Source organism: Zosterops lateralis (genome assembly GCF_965231275.1).
Source record: "Zosterops lateralis genome assembly, chromosome: 29".
In the NCBI taxonomy this organism is placed as follows: domain Eukaryota; kingdom Metazoa; phylum Chordata; class Aves; order Passeriformes; family Zosteropidae; genus Zosterops; species Zosterops lateralis.
The window spans coordinates 622,190-641,797 of NC_139789.1; the positions used below are offsets into that span (position 1 = coordinate 622,190).

Genomic DNA, 19,608 nt, shown 5'->3' on the forward strand with positions numbered 1-19,608 from the left:
GATGGGGGCAGGATCAGGGTGCACTTACAGCCAGTGAGGAGCACAAATCTTGTGCAGGAGCCAGATCTGGTGGTAAGATCCAAATCCTTTTAGATCAGAAACAGTGAGAAGTTCTGGGGCTGAGTCTCTGCTCTCAGTCTGCATGCTGGCCCCCATCCCAGGGGCTGGAGGGTTAAACTGGGAGGGTTCAGCACCTCACTGGGATGCCAAGCCCAGATTAACCAGTTGAAGACGTCACTTTCCATTATGGGAAAGGCTCCCAAATATCCCTGAAGCTTTTGGTTCTGGGGATTAGCCACCAGCACACTCAGCTCCTGGCACAGAGCAGGGGTGGTCCATCAGCACTGCAGGGCCTGTGGCCATGAGTGGGGCTGGGAGCTGCTCCCAGGGACATCATCTGGGCAGCTGAGGACGACCATGTGGGAGTGGGTCAGAAGAGCTCTGCTGCACTCACTGTCCACAGCCCTCCTGCGCCTCTGGAAGTGGGTACGAGCTTTCTGGTACAAAAATGGCCTCTTGACTCTCTCGATGCTATCGGTTGTCACTGGATGCCTCCTGGGGTTCCTGCTGCGGGCTCTGGAGCTGACAGATCTGGTAAGCCTGGCTGGGATGGTGATGGGAGTGAGGGGGATGGAATAGGGCAGGGGGCAAGCCCTGATGCCAGTAAGGGTCCTAGATGGGCACAGCCCCAAAAGCAAAGACTCCTGCCCAAGAAAGCCACTTCAAGGCATGTTTCTGCCCATGCTTCTCTCTTCTCTTCTCTTCTCTTCTCTTCTCTTCTCTTCTCTTCTCTTCTCTTCTCTTCTCTTCTCTTCTCTTCTCTTCTCTTCTCTTCTCTTCTCTTCTCTTCTCTTCTCTTCTCTTCTCTTCTCTTCTCTTCTCTTCTCTCTTCTCTTCTCGTCTCTCCTCTCCTCTCCTCTCCTCTCCTCTCCTCTCCTCTCCTCTCCTCTCCTCTCCTCTCCTCTCCTCTCCTCTCCTCTCCTCTCCTCTCCTCTCCTCTTGTCTCGTCTCTTTTTTCTGTGCCAACAAATGTCCAAGCTATAAGACAAATTCTGCCTCCCTCTAATGGGAGTGAGGAGCTCTGGGTTGGACCCCATGAGTCTGCAGGAGCCTCGAGGTGGGATGAGGCTGAGAAAGGGGAGAATGTTTACTGAGGAGCTAGATGCTCAGTAAACAGGCTTCCCCCAACACCACCAGCAGTGTTGGTATCTGAAGGATGGGATCCGGGAGACAGGGTTCAAGGGATGGGGTCCAGGCAATGGGGTTTGAGGGATGGGGTCCAAGGGATGAGGTCCTCCCATTACTCTCCTCAGCTGTGTGCAATCAAAGCACATTTCCATGCTCTGGAGTGGACCCAGCAAATAAATAGAGGGCTAGTGGGGAGCCTGGAGGGCTTTGAGGACCACCTTCCTTTGAGGAGCCTTGGAGACAAATGCATTGGAGAAACCACATGAGAAAAGTATGTTGGCTCAGCACTTTTCAGGAGCATCATGGTACGAAATGGCTCTGAGCTGAGATCCTCTGACTTCAGGCAGCTGGGCCATGGCTCAGCCCTGATCGTCAGCCAGGCTGCTGAGCCCAGGACGGGGAATGCTGCTCCAGGGGAGCTCGGCTGATGCTGGAACATCCCTGTGTTGCCTACTAGGATTTAGCAAAGTCTTGTCATTTCAATTAGGCCCTTCAGCATCAGAGCAGCAGGGATGATCTCGTTATTTAATTGAAGCTGGGTGTAATCTCCCTGCATCCCAGTGCACATACCCGTGAGAGCCCAGCAGCCACCCATGCTGGGCATGAGGCTGGCAGAGTCTCAGGGCTCCAGCCCTGTGTCCTGCCATGCATCAAGTTTATCCATCCTCTGCTCCAGCCCCATCCCGCCCTATTGCCACAGCTCTGCTGTGGGCCTGGCAGACACTAAAGACTGTCTCCACTAGAGACTTTTGTCACAAAATCTGGAGGAGAGCTGGAGAGGTAGCCGGTCTCTGCTTTTCTCCCTGCTATAGGAAACTGTCACAAAGCTGAGAGACCCCCTGGCAAAGAGATGCTGCTCAGATCTGGCATTACCCCCTGCACCCAGCTGGGCTCATTGCAGCTCCACTCTGCCTGAGCTCCCTGGGGACATCAGCCATGTCCAGCCACACACTGGGACAATGCAGGGACAGCACAGGGGAGCACAGCTGCCTTGGCACCCCTCAAAGCCCTAGCATAGGGTAGTGGCTACTTTGGAGTAACCAAAAGTACCTTCTTGTCTTGGGGCCAACTCAGATCCCCCCCTGACACTTCTACAGTGCCACAGTGAAATAGGGGGATGAGGGATGGAAGGAGGGAGGGTAGGATGGATGGATGGATGGGGGATGGTTGGAGGGACAGGTGGTGGGTAGAGATAGGTATGGAGGGAAGGAGGGATGCTGCCCGGGCTACTGATCCCACAGACCCCTCACTCTCCCCTTGGTCATAGCTGTGGGATCCAGACTTTAGGGGATGTCTCTGCAGCCCTTCCCCATGTCCATGTGGGGAGTGTAGGGTATGGAGAGATGCCATAGCACCAAGATTGTCCCATGGATGGGCTAGACACTTGGGCTCTTCCCGAGCTCCTCTTTTCCACCTTCAGCCACGAATAGTCCCACCTTTTGTTGCTGTCAACAGCTTTGGGCACTTTTGCCCTAAAGCAGATGCAGCCAAACCTCTGCTCCCTGATAATGAGTGCAATGAATTTTGGGAGGAGCCAGTGGTGGGGCCATGTGGACCATTCCCTAGAAGGCTACAGAACCAAGGATGTTTTTGGGAGGGGATCAACCCCACATGCCCCTCCCTTGTTTACAGCCAGGTTTGCCACATGGCCGGTATTCCCTATCCCTGGGTCTACTCCCAGTATGGGGCAGCAGAGAAATGGCATTATGGAGTGCCTCAAGGAGCAGCTGCCTGTTCAGAACCAAGTTCAGAGCTCGGTCTGTTTGGGGAAAAGGCAGATTGATCAAGTTTGAGCTCTTAACCCATAATCATTTACCTGACATACACTCTGCTCTATGTGCAGGAGAAGCAGTATTTTTCGTTTCCTGGTGAGCTCCTCATGAGGATGCTGAAGATGCTGATCCTGCCCTTGATCACTTCCAGGTAAGACATTACCTTCTGCTCTAAAGCACCATCTTTCCATCATGTTGAAATGATCACGCTGTGACCCCCTATTGAGGAGATAACCCCAAAACTGTGTGGGGTGAGAATAAACCTGGCTCCAAGCAGCTAGCAGTGAAGCAGCATCCCCTGGGTTGGTGTCCATCAAACCCCATGATTTCCCAGCAATAGTCTGTGACAAATCCTCACTTGGATTTGGTAGCCACTTGCACCCAGGTGAGCCACCTGCATTGGCTGTGGTGTTTCCCTTCTTTTGGGCAGCTGGTGATACCAGGACCATCTGTGGGCAGTTGTGATGGGCTGTTTAACCTCAAAGCAGATTTTCTTTGAGGGATTTGAGAAAGTTCAGGTAAAATAATAAGCATTTCGCAGTGCTGTGTCTATGTTTGCAAATCCCCATTTTATTGGCCCAACAGACCTAGAAATAAGGAACAGAGCCAGAAGTCCTACTGGGGCCTAAGAAAGGTCTTGAAAACCTTATATGGATGAACATATTTCAAACAATATGTTGGCATGTGCTCATTAGACACACGCAAATAATCAAGTCCTTGTTCGCTCAAGGATGTGTCATTTCTCTATTGTTTGTCAGAGTTTGCTTGTTGTCCCATTTGCCTCCAGCTCATTTCTGAGAACAGCATAGTCTGTATCCTGGCCACATTTGACCTGTTCAGTAACAGCCCTTGTAGAGAGGTCTGTACCTCACATCCCTCCCTGAGGTGCCCGAGGGTTTCCCTTTGGTCTCAGCCCTTCCAGCAGCTCAGCTGCTGAGTGGTCTCCTCTGATCACTCTCCTGTCTGTGGGTGCAGGGTCTGCAGAGGCCTCCTGGGAATTTTCTTTCATGTTGGATTGAACCAGGGATTTTTCTATAATTACTGAATGATGGTGGTGTCTTCCTTCTACGCACCATCCCAGAGTGGACTGGGCATGACCTGGGGATGGAGCTCTGGAGATCCCCAAGCCCCAAGTTGGAAAGCACCACCTATGTCAGTGTTGCCTTTGTGGACCCTCTTGAGTTTCCAAGGCCCTTCGCCTCCTGGATGTGTGGCTCTTAATGGGATCTGTGGGCTGACCACCACCTCAGCCACCCTGTGTATCCCCAAGGTTGACACTGACCTTTGCAGTGCTTTTATGTCCTGTCTCAGGGTCAGGGCTTGGCTGGGTTCTGCAGGGGCTTAGTGTGGGTCTGTATGCATGTGGGGCACACTGCAGGCCCCAAACACTTACATTTCATAGAATCCTGGAATATTCTGAGCTGGAAGGGACCCACAAGGACCCATCAGTCCAACCTCTAGCCCTGCACAGACACCCCAACAATATTCCCACCCTGGGCATCCCTGAGAGCGTTGTCCAAACGCTCCTGGAGCTCTGGCAGCTTTGGGGCTGGGACCGTTCCCTGGGGAGCCTGGGCAGTGCCCCAGCAGTCTTGGGGGGAAGAACCTTTCCCTGAGCTCCATCCCAAGCCCTGGCACAGCTCCAGCCCTTCCTGGGCTCCTGTTCCTGTCCCAGAGCAGAGCTCAGCCCCTGCCCCTCCGCCTCCCCTCGGGAGGAGCTGCAGCCCCCGAGGAGCCTCCCCTCAGTCTCCTCTGCTCCAGCTGAACGAGCCAAGTGCCCTCAGCCTCTCCCCAGAGCCTTCCCCAGATCCGTGTCCCTCCTTTGGACACTCTCCAACAGTTTTGGATCCTTCTGATCTTGTGGTGCCCCAAGTGCCCCCAGCACTGGAGGTGAGGCTGCCCCTCACCTGTACAGAGCAGAGTGGGACAATCCCTCCCTGGGCCTGGTGGCCCTTTGGGCTGTCAGGACACAGCAGTGACTCAGATCCAACTTGCCATCGACCAGGAGCCCCAGGTCCCTTCCCACAGTGCTGCTCTCCAGCCTCTCATTCCCAGTCTGTCCCTGCATCCAGGGCTGCCCCATCCCAGGACAGGATCTGACACCTGCCCTTGTCACTTATCACATGGTTAGGGATTTCCCAATCCTCACATTTGTCAGGATCTCTCTGTGGGGCCTCTCTGTCCTTGAGAATGTCAGCAGTTCCTCCCAAGTAAATGGCCTCATCAAACCCAGTCCTGCACCCAACTTGTCCCCACCACCAGCACTGCTCTCCCTGCTGGGGCAGCCTGTAATGCCCTGTCTATTTTTAGCCCAATTTTGCTGAGAAGTAGCTTATGGGTTACTTCTTAGGAAAGCTTACATGCGCATGAAATCTGAACCTTCAGGTGTCTCCTGGGGGCATAGGGTCCACCCCCACCAGGATTTTATGAACCTTGCTAGTACCTTCCATTGCTCCTCACAGTGACACACAGCAGTGGCACGAAGCAATGGAGATATAAGAGAACAGTATCTCACAAAAAAGGAGCAGCATCAGTTATTCAACATAAAAATACACTAAGAATATAAACTTCTTAACCCTTATAGAAAACAGAAAACACAGCCAGACCTTGAGAAGGGGCTTGGAGGTGTCTCCTGCCCTTCTCAGCTCAGCTTGGGTTGTCACAAGCTCATCCTGGGTGTGAGATCCTGCAGGCACAGGAATGTGCAAGAACTCAGTGATGCCCTTAGGCTTTGGTTTAAAAAACCTATGGAAACCATTTCCACCTTGGAGATTCTGCCCATCAGGCACATCTTGTGCAGTTTGGGGAGCAGACAGTGACCACTCTGTTCTGTGCTGCAGCCTCATGTCTGGGCTGGCCACCATGGACTCCAAGGCCTGCGGGAAGATGGGGGTGATCACCATCACCTACTACCTTTGGACAACCTTCATGGCAGTGACCGTGGGGATCATCCTTGTGGTTAGCATCCATCCTGGTGCAGCTGCCCAGAAGGACAACTACTCTGTGGGGAAAGTGGTGCTCAGCTCCGCAGATGCATTACTGGATTTAATCAGGTGTGTCACAGGAATTCAGCAGGAGCCAAGGCTGTGATAACAAAATCTTCCCAGAAGGTTCTGGGTTCCCAGAAGACCCTGAGATCTCAAGGGAAACAGGACCTCCAAGCCCAGCAACATGGGGTTCATTTGCCCCCATCTGTGCCCCTCTGGCCACTCTGTCACTGCCACAGCTCTCCCAAAGCCGTCAGCAAAGAGATGCACTGCAGTAGAGATGAGAGAGAGTCGTGTTTCCTGCAAGGCTTGGATTTTTCTCTGCAGCCCCCAGCTGGGACATGCCAAGCCCAGCTGGCTCAGGGCTGGGTTAAGGCAGTGGATGGGGTTACCTGGGGAAGGGTTGCAGCACACACCCAGGGGCTGGGGGAGAATCTCCATTTCTGGGGGTACTGGATTGACTGGACCAGGCTCTGAGCAAGGGCTGCAGATGGCAGATCTCCATCCCAGGCTCAGGTTTTCCACCAATGCCATTTACACATAGTTCTCAGTCCAGCTTTGCATTCACCTTCCAACCCTTCTTTGCTCTCAGCTTGCACAGCTGTCATAAGCTGTTGTTGGTTTTCATGTCCTCTTCTGGACACTGTGCCCATGAGAAGTGCTTCCCAGGATGCTGCCTCTGTCCTCTCAACACACTTGAACCCTGTGTTATTGGTCTCTTACAGAAACATGTTTCCTTCTAACCTGGTTGAAGCTTCGTTCCAGCAGGTGAGTTCACCTGACCCCTCTGCATGCAGCCAGGATGGTGCTCAGTTCCAGATGGGGCTGCCTCTTTGCCCACCCACAAACTGGACAGGAGCCTTTCCCCTTCCCCTGTATCACCCAACACTCACCCGAGGTGGACACCCAAAGGCAGGAGGGTGCTGGGGGTGGGACACAGGCTCACAGGAACCCCCATGCCTGCCCTCTGCCTGTGAGGCTCCTGTATGGAAACAGCACACATCCCTTCCCTCAGATTCCACTCCTGTGCAGCAGCTTTTTAGTCCCTGAGACGGGGTGGCAGCAGGGTGGGCAGGCAGAGAGAGGAACACAAAGAAGGGATGTTTGAGGGAAGGTAGAGTGGTCAAAGGGAACAGATAGAGTGGCCAGGCAGGGTGGAGGGATAGGGAAAACAAGCAAACTCATGACATGGCAAAGCATTGATAAAGCTCCCTGGAGGAGGGATGGAAGGACCAGAGGGACCCCAGGACTGTGCTGGTAACCTGCAGGGACCCAGGTCACCAACACCATGAGTGTGCTCTGCAGCCTTGGCTGAGGACAGTCTGAAGCCAACAGCCACAGATCCTCTTGCCTGACTCTCACTCCTTGTTTCCACCAGCCTTTTACTGCCTGGAAGCCAAACCTTTAACCTCCAGGAGCACCCAGCATAGGGCTGGCTTGGCCTCTGTGTAGAGAGCAGGATGGACCTTATGTCAGAAGCACACCAACCTCTCTCTTTTGCTTCTGTTACAGTATCGAACTGTTCTTGTCCCGGTGGTGAAGTCTTCTGGTTTTCCAAAGATCCCAGGAAAACCTGTCAATTTTATTTACTTTGCACCTGATGACAAAAACCCTGAAATCCATCGGCCTGTGTTCCTTGAGCTGACACCATCACCCGAGATGACCTACAGGACTCTGGCTGGGACCAGCAATGAGATGAATGTCCTAGGAATTGTCATCTTCTCAGCAACTATAGGTACCTGCTCCTCCACAGGCCCAGGGACAGCCCAGGGTGGCCACTGCTGTGGTCACCACGCTTTACAGAGCAAACAATGTAGGATGAGGTTCTTTTAGCTTCAGTTGCTCCAGTCCTGGGAACTGAGCCCAGCACTGAGCTCATACCAAGGGCCCTGTCAGAACCATCAGCGGTGGAGCTCAGTAAAGCTGTAGACACAGGGAAGGCTGTTTTTACCCCGCATTTCCTTCACAGTTCACATGCAGGTCCTGAGGGCTTTCAAACCATTACTTAAGCTGGGGAGTCCTTTTAACAAAGTCTGAAGTGAGGTGTAATTTTGCCGAGGCTACCTGGAACACAGCTCACTACAATGACCCAAACCCTTAATGCTGAGTTCAGCCCCTGAGCAGGCAAGACGTGCCAGTGAAGTCAGACCTGGTGCTGTTACAAATATATCAGGATTCCCAACAGGACTTTCTGAAGGAGGTAGGGCAGCATCCTGCATTGAACAGCTTGCAGTCCTGTGTGGAAAAGGTGCTTGGCAGCAATTTTGGGAAGGGAGAAGGAGGAGAGGTTGTGGAGATACACATGCAAGAGAGGAGGTTTAAATGGGAGAAAGTTACTGAAAGGAGGAACTTGAAGCTGCCTCAAAGCATAAGAGGACACAGGTGCAAGGCTGAGGGAGAAAGGGAGGAGGGAGGGATCAGGAAGAAAAAAAAAGAGTAGGAGGCTGTGAGATGAGCATGGTAGCAGGATTTTGTGTAGATTAAGAGGTGAGGGCAAGGAGCTTGAACTTTGTGTATAAGGAACCAAAAAGCCTATTAGAGGATTTGAGGTATGGAGGCAGCACAGCCAGCACAGTACCAGAGTGCACTGGACTGCAGTCAGAGCCACGGAGAGCAGGCAGTTCTAAACGTGAGACCTCAGAGCAGCTAGCCACAGCAAGACTGGGCAGAGCCAGACCAACTGACAGATCCCTACAGCCAGATGATTTCTCTGGCAATCGCCTGTCCTAGCAACCAACACCCTCTGCATACCTTGGACCCGCAGGAAAGGTGCTGAGCTCCTGCCCACACGACATGTGTCCTCCTCTAGCCCTGCCAAACCTGCAAGGAGAAGCTGCTTTTCTCTTCTAAGATGACAGTTCATAACTCCTCCAGCGTGGGAGTGGGATCAGCCTGAGTTAGGAAGCAATGGGAGATCACCTGAGCCAGCTCCAGCCATCACCTGCACTGCCCCATGTTTTGTGTGGGATTAGAGTTCTACAAAGCCACAGACTGGCAGAGCCTCACCTGCACAAGGCATGGGCAGCTTGATAAAGGGCATTCATACACCCACAGGATGCTTTCCTTATGAGGAGAGGCTGAATCGGGTTTGCCTGGCAGAAGACAGGAGAGGAACAGGCAGGGCACCACAGCCCCATGCTTTGAAAATAGGGATCATCTCCTCCATGCAGCAAAATGGGGGGGCAGGTGGAAGTTGGTTGAGCTCTCAGCAAAGTGCATTCGTATTCAACACCAAAACTAGGCAGGTTGTGGGGCTGAGACATCCATGCAGCACCCACTAGGTACCCAGAGTGACTTTGCTGTGAGGGGTGATCCCCCACAACTACCCCAGCTCTGACAATTCTTCACTGCTACTGAAGGCCTCTCTGTTGCTTTTGAAACCCATGAGAGGGCAGACTTTCAAGATTGCTGCAGAAACCTGTCCATTTACTTGGGCAATGTCTCCCAAATCAGCTCTGTGGGACCTGAAGAGAAATTACTTTCTCCCAAGGCAGCTGTTGTGGTCACCAAATACTGGACGAATATCCACAGAGCCGAGATTTAAACATGGCAAGCTTTGTGTCATTTCTGAAAGTTTTGGCAAATGTGACCCCACCTCATCTCTCTTTTGAGCGAGGCAAGAGATCCAGTCACCAACTAAGGGTCTCTTGGAGTCCTCAACTCTGAAGACTGAAGAGGGATAAGTAGCACAAGATCCTGTCTATGTGCTTCTTTTCCAAGATAAAACAGACATCTGCACAGTGCTTCAAAATTAATTTTAGCCAACGCAGGAAGAAGGACTTGCACCAAGCTGGAAACAAGACAGGCAAATGCTCAAAGGTTCCTTTTTCCTTTGCGTGATGGGTTCCTGGAAAGCCTCCCAGCCAGTGAAAGCAGTGGGGTTTAGCACTGGCAGACAGGACAGCACCATAACCCTTCTAAACCATTCAAACCATAACTTGTATTTCTGCTCTAGTATTCCTTCAACAGAAAATTAGGCTGGATTAGGTTAATGCAACAACATCAAAGGAAAAAACCAGACTTAGGAGAAAAGGCTTAATGCCTGTATCTAAGCAACTCACTCAGATCCTTCCTGACATATCACTGTACAGCCATGTATGTTGTCAACATCATGGCACAGCCTGTGAGCCACCAACACCCAAGAGTGCAGGCCATGAGGGAACCAGGCACAGGACAAGGCCCTGAGCACTGCTCAGTCACTGGGGCAGCCAGGGCCCCTTGTCTCCACAGCAGGGAAGGGATGCAGCACAGCATTACACCCGCAGCTACAGAGAGCCCTACCACACCTTATCTTCAAAAAAATCCATTTTTATTTCTAGAGTTCATTATTCTTGTGTTACCAAAAAGCAATCCAGATAGCCACCTGATCCAGTTTATCCATCCCAGGAAATAACTCTTCCAGCATTGAGCAGCAGTGAAGTTTATCTGTCTTCTGTGCAAGGAAGAGTCCAAATCCTGGATTTGGGTCTGGTGGGGCTTTGTGAGAAAAGGCTAGATGCTTGTGTTTGCTTGAAACAGAGAATGGCCGTGATTCATAGGACATGAATGGCAACCAATACTAAATCAATTTTTGTCTGGTAACCCCCTTTCTGTGGGCACCAGACCCTCAAGACGCTTGGCCTGTCAGGTGCTTCTCCTATGGTGCTCCCAAGTAACGTAACCTGCTGTGCTTGGTTGCAGGACTTCTCCTGGGAAAAATGGGTGAGCGAGGAGCCCCGCTGGTTAACGTGTGCCAGTGTCTGAATGAAGCAGTTATGAAAATTGTCTCGATGGCTGTTTGGTAAATCTGGTTTTGATTGATTCACTGATTGATTGATTTTCTTTCCTTCTATCTAATGGCAATGCCAGTCACATGTCTGCAAGTGTCTGTTGTGAGCACTGAATTTGTTTTCATATGACTGTACTGCACCGTACCAAACACTGCCATCTCTATCAGGCAGTGATCTATCTACAGTGATTGCTGCATCCTCATAATTTTTTTGCTTATTCTTTGCAGGTACTTCCCCTTTGGCATTGTATTTCTCATAGCTGGAAAGATCTTGGAGATGGAAGATCCATCAGTTATAGGACAAAAGCTGGGACTGTATGTCATTACAGTAGTGTCAGGGCTTGCCTTCCATGGAATCATCCTCTTACCTCTGCTTTTTGTGCTCATCACCAAGAAAAACCCCTTTGCTTTCATTCAGGGGATACTGCAAGCCTTGCTGATCGCCTTAGCTACATCATCCAGGTAGGAAAACATAACTGGAACCTGCGGAGACTGCAAGGCAGGGATCTGGTTTAGTAAGGGAGATACAGCTGTGTCCGGCCAGGTGAGCTCTGGGAGGACAGGTGTAAGGAAAACTGTGCTCCAGCACTACTTGAAATGAAAATGCTCCTGGTTTTAGGACAAAGCAGATGCTTGGCCCTGCCCTGGTCAGGAGACCTGGCCAGCTCGTGGTGCTCTTCCACCCACCCTCTTCCAGGGTCTTCCCAGAGCAAACCAGCAATGTTTTTGTGTCTGTGTGCACACTTTATTCAATTACTGCACTTTTCTTGCCATAAATTCAAACTAGGACTGTTATAGGTACTTTATAAACTGCATGGGGTTATGATCCTGGAGTTTAACTGAAAACATTAAAAGCCCTTCTGAACACTTTACTGTCAATCTAAAATCAGCTACAAGTTCATCCACAGAAAAGTCTTGCCTACTTTGAAAATATTTTAATAATTCTGGGTTATATTTATCTCTTCTATTTTCATTGAAATACATTCCTTGTAACAATAAAAAAAACCTTCACACTATAAACTACCATCCTTTCCAGAAGACACACAAATTCAAACATTTTCCTGGAGCACATTTGACCAGGCAAAGGGCTTTTCTGGCCTCTCTGTTGCTTCTCCACATAATCCCAATAAAACCACCTTGACTGTGCCTCCCTTCCCCAGTGCCCACCGCTGCAACTGTTCCTTCTGCAGCTCTTAATGACCTGGTCTCCTCCTGAACCTGGATCTCCAGCTCTGTCTCCATCAGGCTTCTCCTCCCTCTGCTCTGCAGCCAGCTAAGGGAAGTAGAGAGAACATCCTGCTCCTTTTGCCAGCCTCATGGTCTGTGCCCAGGGCTGGGGCCACTGCTCTGCATCCAGAGCCTGTCCCAAATGCAGTCCCTGCCTTCCAGAGCCTGTTGCAATCCCAGTGACTTTTCTGTAGTTTCCTTTCTTCAAGCTGTTTTTCTTTCTCCATTCCTTATCCCAGTTCCTGTGGGATAGTTGTCATCTTCATGCTAGAGAGAAACAAGACAGAGAGGTCAGGGGTGCATAAACTGAGGCAGGCATCCCTCATGGAGGAGACAAGTGAGGACAACGGGGGTCTGGCTGGACCCCAATACAGCCAGTGCTGCACACACTATCTTACACTCCAGGAGGTGCTGCAGGATTAACGTGGGCACCAGGGATGCTCAACATAGCTGCAGCCATGGAACACAGGTGGTTAAAGTGGTGCCTTCAGCCACTGAAATGACATTCTGACATTTCCTCTCTCAGCCTGCAGCTCACTTTGCAGATGATGTCCATTCCCCAAGTGGTGAGAGCTGAAGAGACTTTCATTGCTACAGCAATTTGTGCAACATTGCAGCATCCATCCTCAGGAGGGCTGGTATTTCTATCCCATCACACTGACTCCAACCTATAAAGCTCAACACAAACAGTAATTACTGCTTGTTTCTTGTCCTGCAGCTCAGCCACCCTGCCCATCACCCTCAAGTGTCTCCTGGAGAACAACGGCATTGACAGACGTGTGGCGCGGTTTGTGCTCCCCGTCGGGGCCACCATCAACATGGACGGCACTGCACTCTATGAGGCGGTCGCTGCCATCTTCATTGCCCAGGTCAATGAGTATGAACTGGATTTAGGACAAATTATAACTATAAGGTAAAACTTTCTCTGCAGCAGCCAGATTATTTCTCTCTATTCCTATTTACAGACATTAGGACAACCTCTTGCATTTTTTCTGTTTGTAGAGATCTTGTTAATGCACAGAGTGACCTTTGCTGGGGGAAGCCAAGAAGCAGGGGAGGGTACAGCATGTCCCAGTCCTTATGCTGTGTGCCAGGGAAAGCTGGGCTGGCTCCGCACCCCAGAATCTGCTGCAAATCAAGGATTTTGCCTGTAAGCAAAAGCCTAGCTGCACAAACGTGGCTGGAGCAGGTTAGCACTGCAGGGCTGAGCACAGAAGGATTTGTGCAGGTGTCATTTACTCCCCTTCTGGAACGGGATGTTTTCGTTTTATTAGCAGGGAAATAAAGCATGTAACTAAATAATAATTAAGTACATTTGCAAATATTTAGCAATTTTAAGGAAAAAGTCCCTACCCGGAAGGTGGAGGGGAGCACAGATTCGGGGTGCCTGCTGCCAGACCTTGCTGCGCGCAGGGGAATTTGTGATAGCACCTGGGAACAGGAAGGTGGAGGAAGTCAGATCCAATCCAGTCCTTCCACACAGCAATAAATTACTTTGCCATGCAAACATGCTACTTTGAATTGAACAGCCACCTCCTCTTTGCAGCATCACGGCCTCAGCGGCCAGCATTGGGGCCGCTGGGATCCCACAGTCCGGGCTTGTCACAATGGTCATTGTGCTCACCTCCGTGGGGCTGCCCACCGAGGACATCACCCTCATCATCGCCGTCGACTGGGCTCTGTAAGTGCTCTCCAGGACACTGCTATGGGCAGTGCCCAGTGTCAGTTCATGGTGATGTTCATCTTGATGGATGAAACCAGATTGCTCTCGAGACAGAAACTGATTGCACTTGTCATAGACAAATAAACACATAGCTTGTGAAATGTGCCACTCTAAAGTACTAAGATAAAAACAAAGCAAGTCATTAGGTGAGAAACCACAGAGAGCAGATGCTGAGTTACAGAACCAACACGCAGGTGGGCTGGTTTGTACTTCCCAGCCCCTCAGGGAGAAGAGGGAACAGTGCCAAGATCATGGCTGGTTTTCTCTTTCTCTTCCCCTTTTCTCTTTCCCCCACAAAGGAAGGTTAACACACCACCAGTTCAACCTTTCAGCATCACAGGGTACCCAGCACCACTGGCACCTTCAACTAATATGAGAGGTGCCTAGGTAGACAAGAGAGGAGCAGTGGCTGGATCTACAGGATTTCTCCCCGAGAGGCATCTCAAGGAGTTAGTTTTATGACTTGCTTAGGCAGCTCTCCCTGCACTTAACACAATGTCTGTCCCAGTTTGGGAGGTGGCACTGACAGGTCCCTGCACTGCTCACACAGGCAGGGTGAGATAGATGCTGTGTCAGCACAGGGCTCACACAGGGACTGTTTTTTTCTCAGCAACTGCAAAACCAACACAGCACTTGGCAACACCAGTGGGAGGGACATTCATGATGGTGACTGACATGTTCCAAAGCCATCAACATCCCAGGCACACTGGCTGTAGCCACCCCCTGCATCCTGGTGCTGTCTCTCTGCAGGGACAGACTACGAACGATGACTAATGTCCTTGGTGACGCCCTGGCTGCCGGCATCATAGCACACGTCTGCGAGAAGGACTTTGCCCCAAAGCCCCCCCCAGTATGTATGGCATGGTGGGAGAACAGGGGGTCACGGGACATGGCAGGACAGGCACCTGCTCACTCCAGAAATTAAAACTTGCTCTCTTCTTTTTGCAGCAAGAGCCAGTGAGCAACACAGACAAATTTCCTTGTGCAGAGACCTCACACCTGCATCACAAAGACAATGGGATTGAAATGCTTGAAGAAACCCTGTTGGATCAGACAGGAGTTCACTATAACATCTGCCAGGTGTAGATAACAGCATTCCTGCTCCCAGGAATGGCATCTTGGTGCTAAACACTGACATTGTGAGTGTCGCATATGGATGTTCTGCAAGATAAAGGCCTTAATTGGCACAAAAAGTGGGAAAATCCTCTTATCCTTTGAAAACCATGGGACTCTCAGCAGACACCCAAAGAGCATGGCTCAGCCGCTGGGGCAGGGAGCCAGCTACTCCCTGTGCCTGAGGACACAGCTGGGAGCTTGCTGCCCTGTCTTAAATGGCTGGGTTTGAAGGATTGATAACTCCCATTTTTCACCTATTTTTGAAAGCTAGGGAGGTGAGCAGGTGTTAGTATACTGGATTTGGTAAGAATGCAGTAGGGATGGGACATAACATTGAACCCTCTGGCCAGCAGCTCTTCCCTGAAGGCCAGGCTGTGCTCCAGAAGCTTTTATTTTCATTATTATAGAGATTATTTTCTTAATAATTGCTTTTTATTTTATTACTGGGTTCTTATCTAAAAAGTAAGATTAAGTGAATTTTTGTCTAGAACTCAAAATCCAAGTTGGGCACAACTAGATTTCCCAGCTGTCAGGTTACAGACAGGACAGCTGACTGTTGCACTCTCTCAGGGACAGTGGGATTCACTGGCTGGGAGGAAGGAAAGACCAGCTGTACATGTGTTTCTACAGCTGTTTTATTGCAGAGAACTAATTAACCAGGCCAAATTGCAACTGTGTTGATTTTCCCAGCTAAGGATCTGTCCCCAAGCTCAAATTCCAATTACAGCCTTAAAATCCAGGCTTCCCAGGGCAGCCTTCTACACAAAAGCCTTTTATATCAACAATTCATGTCACTGAATTAATTTGTCTCTCAAAATGTCACCTCATTGCTTTTCTCCTTCTTGATCTTTCCTGCCACAGAACTGGGACTCGTAATACAGCTCAGACCCCCCACTAACATCACTGAACTGTTCTCCAATTGCACATAAAGAAAACATTTTCTGTGCAGAATTCTTTCAAGCTGAAGTCAGAGGTTGTAAAAATTTTTCTAATTTAGAAGAAATATTCATTCCAGTTTTGCCAAATGAAAAGCAGAAACTATCAAATACCATAAATCAGCTTTTCCACAAAAATTGTCTTCTATTAACTTACAAAATCCTTCACAAAATTAGAATCCTGGACAATGTAAGCTGAAGACACTGCTGCTAACTTTAGCCTTTTTCACCCCTTCTCCTTGGTGAGGTTAATTAATACCTTCTTAAACATTAGCCCAACTGCTCTTCAAGGAGCAGTCACATCATTCGCAAACCCAAAACAATGACATTTCAAATCAATCTCTGCAGCTTCCCCAGACATCCCTCCCTCCTTCCCATATCATTTATGATCACCTAGATACATCACATGCTTGTTCAGCATCACTGGCTCTGAAGGGTTTTGTGGTTGCTCCTCTATACCAGCCATCCAAACCTCCCTGGGAGATGCTGGTGAACACTGGGGAGGCTCCAGGCAGCCCCAGCTCTGGGGTGGCTCCACACCCCAGAATCTGCTGCAAATCAAGGACTTTGCCTGTATCCCATCCATCTGCAAGTTACCCACACATCCTGCAGACACAGCTGGACAGACACCTCCAATACACCTCCTCCAATGTAGTAATTAAAACAGGCAGGATTTATGAGACTTTTCTGGTCAGTCACTGGTGCATGAGAGTGCCTGCACCTTTCACTGAATGCCCGGGTGAGTCCAGGCCGACCAGCAGACACCAGCGCAGGCAGCAGAGACAAGCCCCACTTTCACATCCATTCTCCTCTTATTAATGAGCTCTGGATATTACTGCACACAATTAACCCTGCAACAAAAGGCAGGATGGAACGTCCATGGCAAAGGTCCTTGAGTGAATACTGGGGCTGCAGGATGAACCTCTGGGCAGTCACTGCAGTGGCTGCTGCAGAACAGACCACCTTGTCCCGTGCTCTGGAAAGTGCAAGCCATACTAAAACAACTTAAACAGCATATCCTCAAACTCACTTCAACAACAACAAAAAAGTGAATATTATATATCGGTAATAAATTTAGAGCTGGTAAAGCCAATCCCACCCTGTATAACTTGTCCCAGGAGCTGCAAATCCTGTGCTTTATCAATCCCAGAATGGTTGGATTGGAAAGGAACTTAAATCTCATCCCCCATGGGCAGGGACACCTTCCACTAGAGTAGGCTGCTCAAGCCCTGTTCAACTTGACCTTGAAAGTGTTGCTAACATCTCTTACTATGTGGTGAGATTCACATTAACAGACATGTTTTGATTTTGGAAATCAGCAGGAAGTATTTTGGTGCTAGCAAGGTTAAGTGTCATGCTGGAGTCCACAAACCTTGTCCTTGTGACAAATACAGCAAGGGAAACCTTTGAGTCCAGCAGCCTCAAAACTGGGCTGTCATCACTGTGCCCCTCTAACAGGATAAAACAAGGGGAAAAATAATTTTAAGTGCTTCTGAAAACCCCTTCGTGGTCTGGTATAGAGGAAAGGCACCATTATTGATGGGGAAAACCCAAAAGCAGCATGGACAATCCATCTTCAGCACTGCACACAGGCACAGGAGAGGCACCTGAACACCTTTAACAGGGTGGAAATTATGGAAAAGTAAATGAAGCAGATTTATGGGATGGCCTAGCTGGTGAAGGGCCCACTGTCCCAGACTATGTCCTTGGGATGGCGCCATCCCAACCCCACCTCTGTTTTCAATAACCTGCTGCTGGGGAAACACTGATACCAGTGTATATTTGCTGCTCAGGGGGGAACAGCAGCCTCCCTGTGCTAGCCCTGAGAGCCAGTGGCACCCATGGAACCCCAGAGTGTCAGCAGGGCTTTTGTAGAGAGCAACAGAAACTCATCAGAGGTGAGGAGCAAGAGATTTCTAGAAAAGGAGAAAGTAGGAGAGTCTGGACAAAGTCACTGGGAATCATCTGGAGGAGTTTTATTCTGTACCAACTGTATTCAGGACACCAGGACGGGAGGGAGGTGCAGTTCCACATGTCCTACATCAGGAAAACTGAGGCATCTTGTTTGGCAAACTGAAACCTGTCTATTCAGCCTCAAAAAGGTAAAAACAAGGGAACTGGGGAACTGATCAAGCTCCCCAGGGAATGGTCCTGGCCCCAAGGCTGCCAGAGCTCCAGGAGCATTTGGACACCAGTCTCAGGGATGCACAGGGTGGGATTGTTGGTGTGTCTGTGCAAGGCCTGGGGTTGGACTGATGATGTCTATGGGTGCCTTTGAGCTCAGGATATTCTGTGGTTCTGTAATTAAATTCTACAGACTGATACGCTGCATCTTCAAAGTATTTTAAACTATTTTCCCAGGCACCTGTAAGAAAAAGAGGTGCCTCTCTCTGTTCTAGCACTGAAATTCTAACTGTGTGTTATTTCCACGCAATTGGAGAAGTACAGGCAGTGCAAGGTACACACCCTACAGCACAGAAATCTGGTGTACAGAAAGCACACAAGCTCAAACCTGTATTTCTTCCTCGGAGACCCCTGTTTTCGTTACAAACAAAAATCTCAGCTGCTATGGTAATATAGGTGATCCCTGTGTTATGGGTGCTGTGTATAATATTGTAATAAAGCTGGAGAGCATTTGGGTGAAGGAATTTGGCTGTTTTACAAGTGTTATTTTACTGAAAAAGAAATTCAAGGAAAGCTACTTTGATGAACTAAAAATCCCTATGAAAGTTATTTCTGGGGTCTGTGGTTATTAAGCAAAAGGAAAAGTTCAAACAGTCCTTGGCTTCAGGGCACCTCCCAGATATGGGCAGAAAACCCACTTGCTGGCCACATGAGCCTTGACTGGGGAATGACATTTCCACAATGGTATTTGGGAATTTGAGGATATGACTGACCATAAACACTAAGCTTAAATGATTTTTTATTGAACAGAATGACTCAAGTGTATACTTTACTCAAAAGACATTGGCTTGTTCCTACAAGTCCATGGATAAATTGCCTCGATCCTACAGACTGATCATTTTCTGTGCATCAGTTGTCTTCCAGAGCACAAGTTATTTTTACATATTTAAATTTATAAAATGATGAGTTTTGATCAGGGACTTTGGCTTCTGTGTTATTTTCACACCTTTCTAGGATGTATAAATGGAGTTGGAAGGGCACTGCCAGCAGAGCACTGCTGTTATCCTTCCTTTGGATCACAATGTGGGCTCAGTTTGTGTTTTACTAAAACTGAAAAAAAATAACTAAATAACTCTGTGCTGTAGCATGTGGCAAAATACAATCCAAACAGATGTGAAAACCAGTCCAAAGCTCTCTTCTAATTTAAAATACTACCCCACTTCAAAATTAGTCTGCAAGTTTTCTAGATAATTTTGAAAATTCCCTTCCACAAAATGCTTTGACGGTAATAATTTATATCTATTAGCCCCCCAGGTTTCTATGTAAAACCAGATTTCCAGAGCAGCGCTGAACAACAGATATAGCTCAAATAAATTGTTGGGGTTTTTTTGCCAATCAAAGCATGTAACCTCCACTAAATGCTCCTCTAAGGAGTGAATGCCTCCCTGGGGATGTGTCTTATGCCTCTCCCTTTCCAATTCACTGTATGCATTTGTTCCTTGAGGAATTCCTAATCTTGTCTGATCAGAACATGGTGCTACAAGAGCACAGCGATGTCCCTATGTTAATGGGACCATTTGCAAACTGTTCAACAGTTAACAGTTCAGATCTAGCTCATAAATTGTCATTCAGTGTTCACAGGGAAAGAATCTCATCCCACCCCCTGCCACAGGCAGGGACACCACTATCCCAGGGTGCCTCAAGCCCCCTCCAACCTGGTCTCATACACTTCCAGTGATCCAGTGCAGCCATAGCTTCTCTGGGCAAC

At 49.3% G+C, this 19,608-nt stretch overlaps 1 protein-coding gene across 1 annotated transcript; it reads left to right on the top strand.

The window, feature by feature from the left end:
- Positions 1-381: 381 nt before the first annotated feature.
- On the top strand, positions 382-14,751 carry LOC310920115 (excitatory amino acid transporter 5-like; the record flags this gene model as incomplete). Its single annotated transcript, XM_083879869.1, has 11 exons — positions 382-594; positions 3,032-3,111; positions 5,801-6,013; positions 6,673-6,715; positions 7,460-7,682; positions 10,628-10,727; positions 10,944-11,177; positions 12,661-12,855; positions 13,489-13,623; positions 14,416-14,515; positions 14,614-14,751. The coding sequence occupies exons 1-11, from the start codon at positions 418-420 to the stop codon at positions 14,749-14,751; spliced, it is 1,638 nt and encodes a 545-aa protein (XP_083735995.1). The 5' UTR covers positions 382-417.
- Positions 14,752-19,608: the final 4,857 nt, after the last annotated feature.